At 41.6% G+C, this 13,978-nt stretch overlaps 1 protein-coding gene across 9 annotated transcripts in view; it reads left to right on the top strand.

Moving 5' to 3' along the window:
* The first annotated feature begins 211 nt into the window (after positions 1 to 211).
* eps15l1a (epidermal growth factor receptor pathway substrate 15-like 1a) overlaps positions 212 to 13,978 on the top strand; it is a 38,851-nt gene continuing 25,084 nt past the window's right edge. For 4 of the 9 annotated variants that reach the window (XM_031875284.1, XM_031875281.1, XM_031875279.1 and 1 more), the window contains exons 1-13: positions 213 to 292; positions 1,228 to 1,269; positions 1,362 to 1,451; positions 5,708 to 5,755; positions 6,131 to 6,226; positions 6,473 to 6,541; positions 7,168 to 7,293; positions 7,561 to 7,620; positions 8,878 to 9,120; positions 9,847 to 10,004; positions 10,971 to 11,127; positions 12,019 to 12,081; positions 13,381 to 13,466. In XM_031875284.1, coding sequence (XP_031731144.1) covers positions 266 to 292; positions 1,228 to 1,269; positions 1,362 to 1,451; positions 5,708 to 5,755; positions 6,131 to 6,226; positions 6,473 to 6,541; positions 7,168 to 7,293; positions 7,561 to 7,620; positions 8,878 to 9,120; positions 9,847 to 10,004; positions 10,971 to 11,127; positions 12,019 to 12,081; positions 13,381 to 13,466 — 1,265 coding nt within the window. In that variant the 5' untranslated portion in view covers positions 213 to 265. Of the gene's footprint in view, positions 293 to 1,227; positions 1,270 to 1,361; positions 1,452 to 5,707; positions 5,756 to 6,130; positions 6,227 to 6,472; positions 6,542 to 7,167; positions 7,294 to 7,560; positions 7,621 to 8,877; positions 9,121 to 9,846; positions 10,005 to 10,970; positions 11,128 to 12,018; positions 12,082 to 13,380; positions 13,467 to 13,978 lie in introns of all 9 variants that reach the window. The other 5 variants (XM_031875286.1, XM_031875283.1, XM_031875278.1 and 2 more) reach the window with 2 other exon arrangements.

Below are 13,978 nucleotides of genomic sequence, written 5' to 3'. Positions count from 1 at the left end.
TTGCGTGATTGTTTGTGTGCAACTATATCTGCCGAATTAAAAAGCTTTCCCTGACGATAAAACAAAAGTCACGTTTTTTGTTTGAAGAAATTCATAATTTTGCAGAACAACAACAAGTCATTGAGAGGAGTTTCGACAGCATTCTGTTCCCGTATTGTGAGGCATGGGTTTGTCCGCTAAGGGGAGTGTTGCCTTGGCGAGAGAGGGAGGGTGAGAGAGAGAGAGAGAGAGAGAGAGAGGGCGCGTTCCCGCAGCAACAGGGAAGATGGCAGCTCTCACATCTTTCACCCAGGTAAAGATGCAGCGATTTACGACTCCACACTTCACCTCAAGGCTCAGCTATTTAATAGCACGGTACAGTGTGCCTTAAACGTGACATTGTGATTTGTATATGAGTTTGAACGCAACACGAACTCGCTTTGAAATGCAGCTAGAAATAAGGCAGTCAGCCGGTCGATTAAGGCCTATTTGAAGTACCGTTAGGTAGCGGGCTTGTTAGCCTCAGCTAGAGGAAAGCTAGCCGTGTAGCTATTTACATACAACGTAACATACAATTAACGCATTTATTATACATTTAAACTTAACAAGCACCGTGTACACTGTATGCAACGTTAGGGACAGGCTGGCACGCGCGCGTATATTTAAGAAAGCACTGTAAACTATTATAACGCTCAGTCCTTTCGCTAGCAAACCCTTAGCTAGCATAGCCTTGATACGCAAGCAGTGTGAGGATGGAGATAAACACGCTCGTGAGCTTCTTATACACAGTCTCTGCTCGTGAGGCTAGAAGGCAGGCTATACAGTAGGCTAACCCCAGCTAACCCGGGCTAAGCCTCGATTAATGCCGCTGCAGTTAGTTGGCTCGCTAGTCTCCATGTTCACCGGAGACCCACGTTAATGTTGAGGCTGTAGAGCAGCCACGGTAGCGATTCTTGTCATCTGTGGTTGCGCAACAGTCACATAACATGGTAATGCAGCTGTGTTGTGATGCCTTCTAATGAACTGTGGGGCTGGACGCTTTCAGCAGAACCGACATTAGCGTTAAAGGAGTATTTGAATAAGAACTATAACGTTAGGCTTGGCTAGACGTTTGAGTCAGTGTTTTGGTGAACGAGGCGGGTTATTTTAAGCTAACATGCTCTCAGTGCTTCTAGAAGGAACCTCACTAGTGGAGAGAAGTGCATGGGGGATGATTTCTAGTGCAATGACATTCTCTCTCTGCCACAGCTGTCGAGTGGGAACCCTGTATATGAGAACTATTACAGACAGGTACGTTCCTTTATTGGTAATTACGAGATGGAAGCATGAATGATGCAAATATTCTAATACATTTTTAACTGTGTGTGTGTGTTTGTTCCAAGGTGGACCCTGGGAATACAGGGAGAGTGGGACCAACGGAAGCTGCCTTGTTCTTAAAGAAGTCTGGACTCCCTGACATCACATTGGGAAAGGTAGGTAGTGGCAAAAGTTATTGGCTGATGATGGTTTGTTATTTCACATAGAGCTGGAGAGGTGTGTTTGTTTCATACAGCAGTTTGTGGATTTTAAGTGGGCCAGTGTGCTGCCCAAAAGGGCTGTGTGTTGTTTTTACAGAGCTCATCTCTGATTTATTTGCAGGCCTTAAATTGCATCAGACTAATCATATTTTTTGAACGCTGAGTGATTTGTAATCGTAAGCGATGATTTGAAGCTGCATCAGTATTATTACATGAATGATGGATCAACTTGAGTTTGTGTTTTACAGCTTGTTTTGTTGCCCCAAGTGGCAAAATAGTCAGTTATTGCAGCTTTAAAATGGTAGAAAACTGCAATAAGTGAAGTTAAAGGTCCAGGATTTTGCTAAGAAAGTTCTTTAGCCAACCTGACTCTGGTGCAAATCATCTTGTTATCAATTTATTTTTTAATAGCCGTCTTCCTCTGCTTGTTACCCACTGCTGCCCAGCCAGACTGGCCTCATTCAAATCAATGAGGGGCCCGTGTTTTTTCACACTAAATTCGGTCCGGACCCGGCCACTCAGCCTATTAATTGACCTTCTTGTTCTTTTCCTGCTCCAAACTATCGTTATTATATCAGCCTTTAAAAAATCCACTCTGGTCGACCTTTACTGGTTAGGCTTTTAAATCTAACCAGGGACAGTCAGATAAATGAGTAGATAACACAGAATCAGGACCAAAGCAACTGCACAGATAACACTGACCGTATAGTGTGACTTTGTTACACAGTGACCTATTGGTGTGTTAGTGTAAAATGATACATGCAGTATGTAAGCATAGATTTGTGCAGAAATCCAATCAAAAGTGGTTCAGTTTTCACATCTGCATCAGTGCATCAGGTTGCCACTAGTGGTGCATCGGATCAGAACACTCATGGTCCATATCGTATCGCGGATCAGAGTCACAGATCAAAGGGAGCAAATATAACTTTTAGAGATCCCTGATCATGTTTTTTTTGCCGCTGATACTACTTGCAGATCATTGATGATCCCTTTGTTGTTTGATTATAGCAGCTGGTCTACAAGGCTCCAGGCTTTTTTGCCACCGTCCCAAACATCATTTCGACCGCTCTGAAGTCTGTAAACCATCACACATTCAAAAACGTTGTCCTTTTACTTTGTTAAAGTAATTTATCGGGTTTTATTCATAAAGAAACACAATTCCTATGATTATTAAGAAATAAAAGATTGTATTTTCATTTATAAAAACAAATCTTGTCATTAGTAGTTTTAATGATGTATAATAATCTGCTTAGAGCTAGTGTAAACAGGTCATAATTCATCTCTAATATATATTTATGTTGTTGTAAAACCATCTCTCAAGTTTCTCACCAACACTACATTTTACGAGATCACATGTGAACACATCATGATAACGTTATAATTTACCTTCACTCAATACTCATTTTCACTGAACAGAGCCTGAACGCATCATAATGTAAGTGAATGTAACCTTGGTTTGTTCTCCATTAGCTACTTGACCAGCTCTCCTCCGGTCATTTTAAACACAGGGTGGTTGTTTACAATGTAACATTATCAGATCGGTGACTAGAAAGCATCAATGAAGTCCTGATCGCATATTTTACTGAATATTGACGGATAACGATGTCAGTAAAACTTAATTTCACACTGTGATGGTTAACGTCAAACTGTAATTAATCCACGGTTCACATGTGCTGAACTGTGAGGGGGGGGGTCTGTACGGATCAACAACAATCCGTTACACCACCAGTTGCCACGTTACCATTGGCAACCATTTTTAGAAATTTGCAATCTTGGCCTTGGTTTGTCATCAGTGGCAACCACTTTTTAACATGTAAAAAATATGGACAGTGAACCGTGCACATCGAGATAAATATTTTTTTGATATCTGTTGCATCAGTGATATTTTTGCATCACTTTTAGAGACCTTGGCGAAGCACAGACAGTTTGCGTTTTGGGTGAAAGCTTCGACTAACCTGTCAACATCACAAATGAATGTGCAAATTGATTGAACTGACAAAGAACCAGATAACTGGTTGTTACTTTTTCAGGAAGTTTTGTCTAATAACTTAAATAAAATGACATTCAGCAGAGAGAACTGATCCGAGACCATCTGTCCCGTTTAGAAATAATGAATGGAATAACATCCACTTATGTGTATGCGGCTCTTATGTTTTGTAGCACTGGGGTTCTCAAACTTCTTTGGGGCCAGGGACCCCTTACAGCGGAGGAAATATGCCAAAGACCGGCTCATAATCCCAACAGCAGTTACGCCAATGTATGCTACCATTTGTACTCTCAGAAGCCAGGGAGTAATGGACACAATATGCTTGTAATACTGCTCCCCATTTGTAGATATGCACTTTTTGATGATGCAGCACAATTTTATAATTTAAATCTAATTATTTTATGACAGGACTCTGACTTTACTGCTTTATGCAAATACAGTTTGAAATGAAGCCATTTGATTGGTTGTATGGAAACAAGTTTACCATCTATGTAGATGGATACCTGAATAGAATTGTATTTCTCCCTTTTGGTTTCTGATTATTTTTTTCAAAGGAGAAGTGATCTACAGATGTTAGCAGACAAAAAGCTATTTAATACCAGTTGGATGTAAACATGTGAAATGCATTTCCTACCTCCATGAAACACTTGCAACGCCTCTCTGTAGTAGTTGAAACATACATTGTAGGTCTGCAACTAATGATTATTTTCATTAAAGATTAATTTGCAGACTATTTTCTCGATCCTATAAAACATAAGAAAATAGTGAGAAATGGCCACAACCTACAAATGTTCAACTTACTATAATTTAATGGGAAAATTTCACATCTGAGAAACTGGAAATGTAAATAGTTTACTTGACTGATCATTGCAGTTCTGCCACATAGATTACATTGGATTTCAGTCTTCCTCTCTTTCAATCGCTAATCTATCAGTGAGCATTACTGCCTCCATAGATATCCATTCCTGCCTCTGCAGTCAGGAGACGTCTGTACGCCTATGCTCGTGTGGTGCTGTGGTTTGAGAGATACACATATTGCTTTACAGCGCCAGTAGCAGTCAAAAACTCAACAAGATACCACTTGCACTGCAATTAGACTTTCTTCCTGTTGCTCTCCTTTTGGATAAATTTGCTTTATTTGAGTAAAGGTAAATGTGCTTGTCAGTTAAAATGTTTCAGGGACATTAATCAAAGGGATCAGATGGGTATCTCTGGCAAAAATAATCAGAGCATTTTGCTTAATTATCTGGCCATTTGTCTGGTTTGTATTCTTTTGTATGACGGGCCCAGTGCCTTTAGATTTTCTGCTGTATCTGTGAAAAATTCCAGTCAAATTGATAAAACTGTGGGAAGTCAGAGTCCGACATGATTTTTTCAGACAATTGTAAAACGCTTTTTATTTAATTTGCTCAAACAGTGTAAAGATGGGTTAAAGAGTGCCTCACCATTGTCGGTCAATGGGCTTAAAAATAAATGCTCCACAGGAAACGGTTGAAACTAAGTAGCTTCATTAGCCAAGTCAGCATGACATCTTACTATTCCACACGCACACGCACAGCACAAAAACCAGGAAACGATAACAACATGTGCTTCTGTCCAGTTTACTTTTTGATTGATTAACCCTTTTCCACTCTTAATGTATTTCGTGGGGCTGCAGACTGCGCCTCACAGCCAGAGGGGTTGGATCCCAGGATGGACGGCCCTTCTGTGTGGAGCTGGCATGTTCTCCCTGTGTCCCTGTGTCTCTCCAGCTTCTCAGTCTTCCTCCCACAGTCCAAAGATCTGAATGGTTGTCTGTATACATGTCCTGCCTTTGTAGCCTTTGACATTGTGGATCTCCTGCCACATGTTTTTAGTGTCGTTGGTGTTGAGGTCTCCTCACGCCTCCACTTTTCCTCCTTGATGCCAGCTTTCAGGCTGCCCTGGCGATGCCGTATATGCTTCCTTGTCACCTGACTTAAAGGCAGCTATTCTTTGGCTCTGGATAAGCGCCCTCAACCCTCCATTTATTCAAGCTTTTTGATCGGGGAATGATTTTATTGTCTTTGTGATCGCCACATCATCAACACATCTGCTGATGTCACTGTTGACAAAAGAGGCATTTTCAAATAAAAATACTCAAAAATGATTTGTGGACATATTTAGCTTAAAAACAGATAGAATATCAATAAACACAGGGCCACTATTGGATCTCATTTAGTCTTTAATGCTGTGTGTGTTTCAGATCTGGGATTTGGCCGATCCCGATGGTAAAGGCTATCTGGACAAACAGGTAGGGATTGGAACAGTTCTCTGTCTTTGATGATGTGCTGGGTGTACTATCAGAGAAAAGGGGAAATTACTGTGGCTGCAATTATGCAAAAGTACTTAAAGTAACCAAATGTCTACAAGTTGATCTTATGAGCTAACCCCAGTTGTAATAATGCCCCAAAATGTTCAAAGCCTTTTTGAACTGCAAAAGGGTAAACCAGAAAACATGAGCCTCTCCAGGCAAAGATAGATATTTATGTAAACAGTGCCCTGTATATTCTTCTTCTAGTTCCTCAGTAATGGTGTTAATGTATGACAGGAGATGCATGCCTTTGTGGTGCTACGTCAGCGTTGCTTATCTCACGTAGAGAATGACACCGAGTGTTTTCTGTCTCAGGGGTTTTACGTAGCTCTGCGGCTGGTGGCCTGTGCCCAGAGCGGTCAGGAAGTTAGTCTGTCCAGCCTCAACCTCACGATCCCGCCCCCCAAGTTTGTGAGTAGGACTTCATCATGAAAGCTCAAATTCACAAATTCTTTGTGTAACATTTTTGTTTTTCAGAATATTGACATTTACATGGAATTCATATCAAAGCTGGAGATATTTTTTATAATACTTTATATAATTATACTACATTATGTTACAATGTTATTAAACTTTGTATCAAAAGCTCATTCTGAGAGAAGATATGTGTGCGATGTGGCAGTTCTGTGGCAGCCATCTTTGTTTGTCTGATTTCAGAAGGATAGCAGCAGTCCGTCTCTAAGCAGCACAGCATCCGCCTCCGGAGAATTACACTGGGCTGTCAGGGTGTGTTTAAGCACGCACACACACACACACACACACACACACACACACACACACACACACACACACACACACACACACACAGTAGGATGAAGCCGTCATTAGAGATGTTTCTCATCGACTTAGAAAGGACTAGGGAGAAATAAATTCAATTTCCCAAGCTCTGTTTATTTTTGAGAGTCCAAAAGACCATTTTAACAATTACTGACTTCAGTATTGACTGGATATTTCCAGATGGCATGGGCCATTGATATTTTTTATTTATTAAAATACGAATGTATGCACTCCCCATTTTATTAGCGTTTGATGACAGCATATAAACATAGAGATTGCATAGAGCTGCACTGACACATTATTTAAGTTTTCCACTGATATATTAGTATTATTCCAGCAGAAAGCACTAACAAGTTAATTTTTTTACACTGTAAAATGTCCCGCTCACTACATGAAATGTTTTTATCTCTTAAATATCGGTATTGTTGGGTCTCCCAGATTGCAGTTGAGTCAACCATTCAGTTTGTGAATAAGCTTGAGCTCTTCCATCAGGTCAAAAGACCGAGTCAGCCTCAGACAGTCTAACATTTTCAAATCAGGCTTTTTACATAACTACTGTGTGTTTGTCTTTGTAGCACGAGGAGAAGAGCAAATTTGATGGGATTTTTGAGAGTTTGGCTCCAGTCAATGGCCTGCTGTCAGGAGAGAAGGTCAAACCAGTCCTCATCAACTCCAAGCTACCTCTGGATGTCCTCGGGAAGGTATTGACTTCAAGTTTGGTTGCTTGTATTAGGTTTATATTGGGCTTGTTGGTTCCATAATTGAAGATTATACTACTCAAGTCAGAAAGAAATGTGTTCTGTTTCACATAAATAAGAAGTGACATGAATGAAATGGTGTCAGGTAAAACTGTTATATTGAGCGATGGATTGTCAAACATGGGTTTGTGGTAATGAAATAAAATCTCTAGTAGTTTAGTCACTCTTTTCATTTCTATGACTGTCCTCATGTGTATTTCTTGCTGTTAGGTTTGGGACCTGAGTGACATCGATAAAGATGGCCATCTGGACAGAGATGAGTTTGCAGTGGTGTGTTATCTTCTTCCTTGTTACCATATGTGTTTTTGATTCTAGGTAGCCTGAAATAACTGAATAAATAGACATTCTGTTGTTTCCAACTTATTACATACAACATCTGAACACTGGGTAGGACCCCCCCCCCCACACACACACACACACACACACACACACACACACACACACTCACACACACACACACACTCTTTTGCCCCCAGAACATCCTGTCTTGTTTGTGGCATGGATTGTCGCATCCATCCCTTAGAGATTCTGCTCTATGTTGACATGATAGAGTCACACAGTTGCTGCAGATTCATTGGCTGCACACTCCACGTCCCACAGGTGGTCTAATGGATTGACATCAGGTGACTGTCGAGGCTGGTGGAACCAGCTCGGCATGACTTGGGCTTTGTACAATGGCCTGTTATCCTGCTGGAAGTAGCCATTAGAAGATGAGTGGACTGTGGCCTTAAAGGGATTCATATGGTCAGCATCACAGATAGGCATTTAAACCATGTTCACCAGCCTGAACGTTGACACAAGGCAGGCTGGTTCCATGGATTCATGTTGTTGACGTCATACTCTGAAGCTGCAGTCTGCCTGTGTCAGCAGACATTGAGATATGCCAGACGAGGACATGTTTATGCAAACTGCCCCTTCAGTTTCCTGTCCTTAGTCACCAAGAGTGGCTAACAAGACAGTGTGGTCTGCTGCTGCTGTAGCTCAGACAAGTCGAGGTTTGACGGGTTGTGTGTTGGAGATACTGTCACCTGGACTATGGCTGAGAAGGTAGAGCGGGTCGGCCTTCAATTTACAAGATCGGTGGTTTGATCCCCGGCTCCTCCAGTCCATGTCGACGTGTCCTTGCAAGACAAATTGTCCCCCAAATTGCTCCCGAAGGTGTGATTGGGTGTGCGGATTAGTTAGTTCTGATGGGCAGGTGTATTAATGGGTGTGAATGGGTGAATGACATGTAGCGTAAAAGTGCTTTGAGTGGTCGGAAGACTAAAAGTGCTTTACAAGTATAAGTCCATTTACCATTTCACAAGGGTGTCCGGCGTTGCAGGACATGAAAAGCCCAATGACTCCAGGAACTCTAAGAAGATGTACTAAAGAAGAGGAAACAATAGGCAAAATACAGATAGATAAAATATTAGATTGGTGTCAGTGCTCAATATTAGAACTTGTGTCTGAACATGTTCTGTTGTCTAAAGGCTATACAGTATATGCAGCCAGTGAGTGTGCATTAACAGCAGTGTGCTCCCGTAGGCCATGCACCTGGTGTACCGCGCCCTGGAGAAGGAGCCTGTTCCCGCACTCCTCCCCTCTGCCCTCATCCCTCCGTCTAAGAGGAAGAAGAGTCTGGGCTCGGTGGCCGGCTCTATGCCCGGACTCTCCGCAAGCCCCCCCCCACCAAAAGACTCGCTACGCTCCACACCCTCCCACGGCAGCATGAACTCCCTCAACAGCACCGGCAGCCTGTCGCCCAAACACACACTCAAGTCTGGACAGGTAATACACTACACTGACATGCTACGCCTCAATCAGTAAAAACACAATAATACTTTTATGTACTTATGTTTATTGAATGTGTATCTGACACATTGAAATAACTAAATCTGATACACCTTATTTTTTACAAGCTGCTAAATCAAATATTGGTTTAACACTTAAATTATGGATATGATATAAACAAAAAATGAACCGGGAGAATGCAACTTCTGAATTGACGCAACCTGCTAGAGAGAAGACGTACCACTCTGTTGGAGTTGTTTGTAGTACAGATGCACTCTGATTGTATGGAGGTTCTTCCCTCTCAAATCGTTGATGAGGTCAGACACCAGCATGCATAGAGCGCACAAACCCGACCACAGCCGGTTACTCACTGAAGGGTTATACACAAAGTAGGGGTGCGACAGTACCTGGAGGTCACGGTTTGGTTCGTACCTCGGCTTAGTTTTACTGATTTTCTATTAAATTAATTGCTTCATTGCTCACCAGGCCTTTTTGACATCCAAAGTAAAAAACAATGTGTTAACAGTTATTGAAAAAGTCCAGACAAAATGATTTCTTGAAGAAGGGGAGCTCTCTAGGAGGTTTATTTCTCTGGGTTGTGATAATAACCTGGGAAATGATCTCCTGAGAAGAACCACATTGACTCGTAACGGAATAGTTCTCTGTAGAAGTAACCTTTTGTAGAACACTAGCACCAAACGCATGCCTCTGCCTCTGTCTCAGCATTCGCTGAACTGGGTGGTCCCAGTGTCAGACCGCAGTCGCTATGACGACATCTTCCTGAAGACCGACGCTGATCTGGACGGGTTTGTCAGCGGACATGAAGTGAAGGAGATCTTCATGCACTCTGGACTCTCTCAGAACCTCCTGGCCCACATATGGTAGGCTCCAACTCATGTTCCATGGTCCATGCTCGACAGTTCATGCTGTTTATTTCTCGGCTAAGCTTATTATTGGATTGGTACCACTCTCTAATAAGTCAGTCTTTATTTAGAGCTCATAAGTTGTGACTAATGGCTTTATTAGTGGGTGATAAATCATCAGTTATAAACCAATAATGAGAACAAATTTGCACTATACCGAAAGTAAGTGGCCATTTGGTCTAGTCACTCAAGGGGATTTTCACAACCTGGCAACCCAAAAGTTGGCTTACAACAGATCTATAAAACTTATAAAATATTTAACCATTGATAAAGCTGTTGGTTGTAAAGGGTGCCTTTTTAGAAAGTGGTACCTTTTAGATCTACCAGTGTCAGAAATGCTTCACAAAAGATGTATGATTCTCAACAGGTCAGAGGTCAAATGTAACACCCTGTGAGTTTCTGACAGATTTCACTCTTCCTTAATGCTTAATGGAAATGAGTCTGCTAACCAGTGTCAGTTCTTCAGATGACAGAGGCCAGGCCATGTTTCTTTAACCCAAACGGCTTGATTCACTGCTTCCAGCTCAGTTTCTGCAGACAGGCCGTCCGGGTTGCTCAGTAGCTCAGGAGAACTGTCTCTCTTGGGTCTGGTGTTCTGATCATTAAGGAACAATCTGTTTTTAGAGATGTTATGGGGAGTAAATTGAGGAAATGTGGCAGGAAATTGGACCAAAAAATGTGTCTAAGGTGACTTTGAACAAGCAAGTTAGAATAGAGTGGATTTAGTTTGATTGCTCTCATTCAGGATACTCATTCAAATACAAGTCAACAACAGTGTTGGTAAACTTTTGGTGTGCAATATATTTTAGCCACAAAATGTCTGTATGTTTTAATTTGATTTCTTGCAAATGATTTCTTGAGGTGAGCGGAGGCTTGATTCATTTCTTCTTCTTTTCTCTGCTGAATGTCTGCTCCTCCCTGCAGGGCTCTGGCAGACACCAGGCAGATAGGCAAGCTGACCAGGGAGCAGTTCGCCCTCGCCATGTATTTCATCCAGCAGAAAGTCAGCAAGGGCATGGACCCCCCACAGGCCCTGACCACCGACATGATCCCCCCCTCAGAGAGAAGCACTCCTGTACCTGTAGGTCCCTCACACACACTTCATGGTTACTACAGCTGAGTGGGACGCCTGTATCTATGTATTACATGGGGCTCAGGAGGTAGAGCGGGTTGGCGTTTGCCAAATGCAACCATTTATCCAGCCTGATGGACTGTATATATTCTATAGTAACACTATGAACTCTGGTTGTCTCAAACACAGTAAAACCCTCACAAGTAAGAGAGGAAACAGCAGCATTTTATCACAATATGTGACCAACAAGAGAACATCAATCTGCAGAAATGATCACTTTTCTACTGTTTGTAGAGCAGCCGTCCACTCAGGTAACGTTGGTGATGCCATATGGAGTTTGATCAGAAGAACTGGATAATAAATGAAAGCTAATCACTGAGCTAATTGTTTAGCTGTAGTCTCTTTTTCTCACAAAATACTCCAAAAGAACCGATAAGAGTACTAGTATCGATAAAATCCTAGCAATACCCATCCCTAGCTCCTCTGCTCTTCTTCACAGTGTGTTAATGTATTATGGTCTTTATTTCAGACAGTGTGATCCACCCTCCGCTATAAATCACAGTTCAAAATCCTGGATTTTTTTGTATTTCCTGTGAAGTTTGGAAAAAAAGCTGCATAAAGACAGCAAGGTGCTTCATTTCTCCAGTTACCCTCTTATCATCTAGGGCTCCTTAGAAGTGTTGATATACCTTTTTTCTCTTGTTGTCAGTATGGTTGTATGACCATTATGTTTGTCTTCACAGCATGCATAATACTAATATTAGATAACACAGAAAAAGAACAAGGAACGTGCTTTGTGCTGGCGGATTTTTGTGTCTCAAAATGTTCAGTCTCTGTTGGCGTGAGTGGAAACAGTTTATCATCATTGTCATTGACTAAGTGATTTCTCTCTGGCTGCAGAGCTTGTCAGGATACATGACCCCGGTGGGATCAGAGATGGCGGCTCTGTCTGAGATGAGACGGGTGAGTCAATACTTCTCTCACGTTTCTCCTGCTCTGGGTACATTTGTGCATAAAGCTGTTGAGATGTGTCTGCTAGACGTCCTGTTCCTTGAGCTGTACCAATTTCCCAATCTGCAAAAATCTGCATATTTGGTGGAAGACGACTTGAAAATGTGACCCACAAAGACATGTAAATATAAAGATTGAGAGGTGAATCAATTATACAGTGCTTTGTTAATGTGTTCACCCGCTTGGTGTTTTTACAGTTTTAATCTTAAATTCAAATTGATGGATTTATAATTTAAATGGAGTTTTATTTTATGTAATATGTGAAGATAATTTTTTTTGTGATGCATGCATATATATTGTATTTTTTAAAGAAGTTTTTTTTTCATTTCACTTTCACCAATTTTGAGTATTTTGAGCAGGTCCATCACTTACAATCCAAATAACAATCCGTTTAAATTCCACGTTGTAATGCAACAAAACAGGAAGAACCCCAAAGGGGAGGAAAAACACAAAGATATTTACGCCCACTGTTCTTCTCTAATCCCAACTTTTCCTTACTGCTGATGTGTCTAACTTCCCCCTCTTCCTCCTCTCTCAGGCCTTAATGTTGAAGTTGTGGGTAGGTAACATGGGCCTATGCTGTATTCAACTGGAAATGCTTTCAGTACCTGGCCGTTCAGGCTGGTTACTGGAAAGCATTTGACGTTTCTCTCCATTCCAGTGCAGTGACATTTTCTCACCCTGTCAACTGTCTGCTGATCAAGGGAAAATTCGAGATCGCTCGCTTGTAGTTAGCAACCGATAATCTTTTAAAATCATAACAGTTTGTGTTCGATAAAGGGAATAGCTTGCACGTTTTTTTTTTTGTCTCTACATTGTTGGGCTAATGTCACTAACAAATAAGCGTGGACAAAATACTGGAACTTTTTTGAAAACCACCTTCATGAAAACTTTTTCAACATTCTCAGAGGGCTTAAATTGATACATAAAATAGCAAAATACACAATCTTTCCTTTCCTGAGCAGTTTGTCAGTGGTGGTGACGCCTCCCCCCTCCACATGTTGGTGACTGACCCCGCCCCCGCCCACTGACTCCACCTCTGTGCTGCTCCTCTTATCAAGCACTGGTTTCTCTCCTATCCTCTCTTCTCCTCTTCTTCCTCCTCCTCACCTTCGGCCTGGTTCTGCCATAGCTCCGTTGGTACCATTTCATTATCCCACTTCACTTCTCCCACCAAAATAAGGTTCACTTTGCCAACCCTTTTTTTTTTTTTTTTGTCTTCCCTCTCTCCGTTTCTCTCTCTCTCTACAGGACAGCTCCAGTTCTGTGGGTTCAGGGGAGTTCACTGGCATCAAGGAGCTGGACGACATCAGCCAGGAGATAGCACAGCTGCAGAGGTAACCAACAATACCGCCGCCACCGACAGTATAGCTTTTATTTTGTAGAACATCTCATTTTAAGCCAATATTTATTGCAGTAACCATAGCAACAGCGTAGGCCTTTGCATGTTTTTCAGTAGTAATTGCCTCGACATTTACAAAATGCAGTTTCCTTGTTCACTACGATGAATGCACTCGGTCACGGTCTGTGTCAAAGCTTTGAGTTCTGCCTAAAACTGTCACTCTTCAGCAGCCAACACACCTCTAACATGAGCTTCTCTCTCATCCATCATCTTCATCCGCATCCAGGCTTCTCTTGTCGCTTTCCATAGTAATGACACAGCCGGGGAGGGGGGGGTGTAAACACTGTATGAGAGCAGTGCAGTGCAGTGCTATACATATATGTATATATATATATATGTATATATATGTATATGTATATATATATATATGTATATATATATATATGTATATATATATATATGTATATATATATATATGTATATATGTATATATATATATATATATAT

This window comes from Anarrhichthys ocellatus, unplaced genomic scaffold, assembly GCF_004355925.1.
Source record: "Anarrhichthys ocellatus isolate YVR2014 unplaced genomic scaffold, GSC_Weel_1.0 scaffold88, whole genome shotgun sequence".
NCBI classification, from domain to species: Eukaryota; Metazoa; Chordata; class Actinopteri; order Perciformes; family Anarhichadidae; genus Anarrhichthys; species Anarrhichthys ocellatus.
This window is presented reverse-complemented; position numbering and strand designations above follow the sequence as displayed.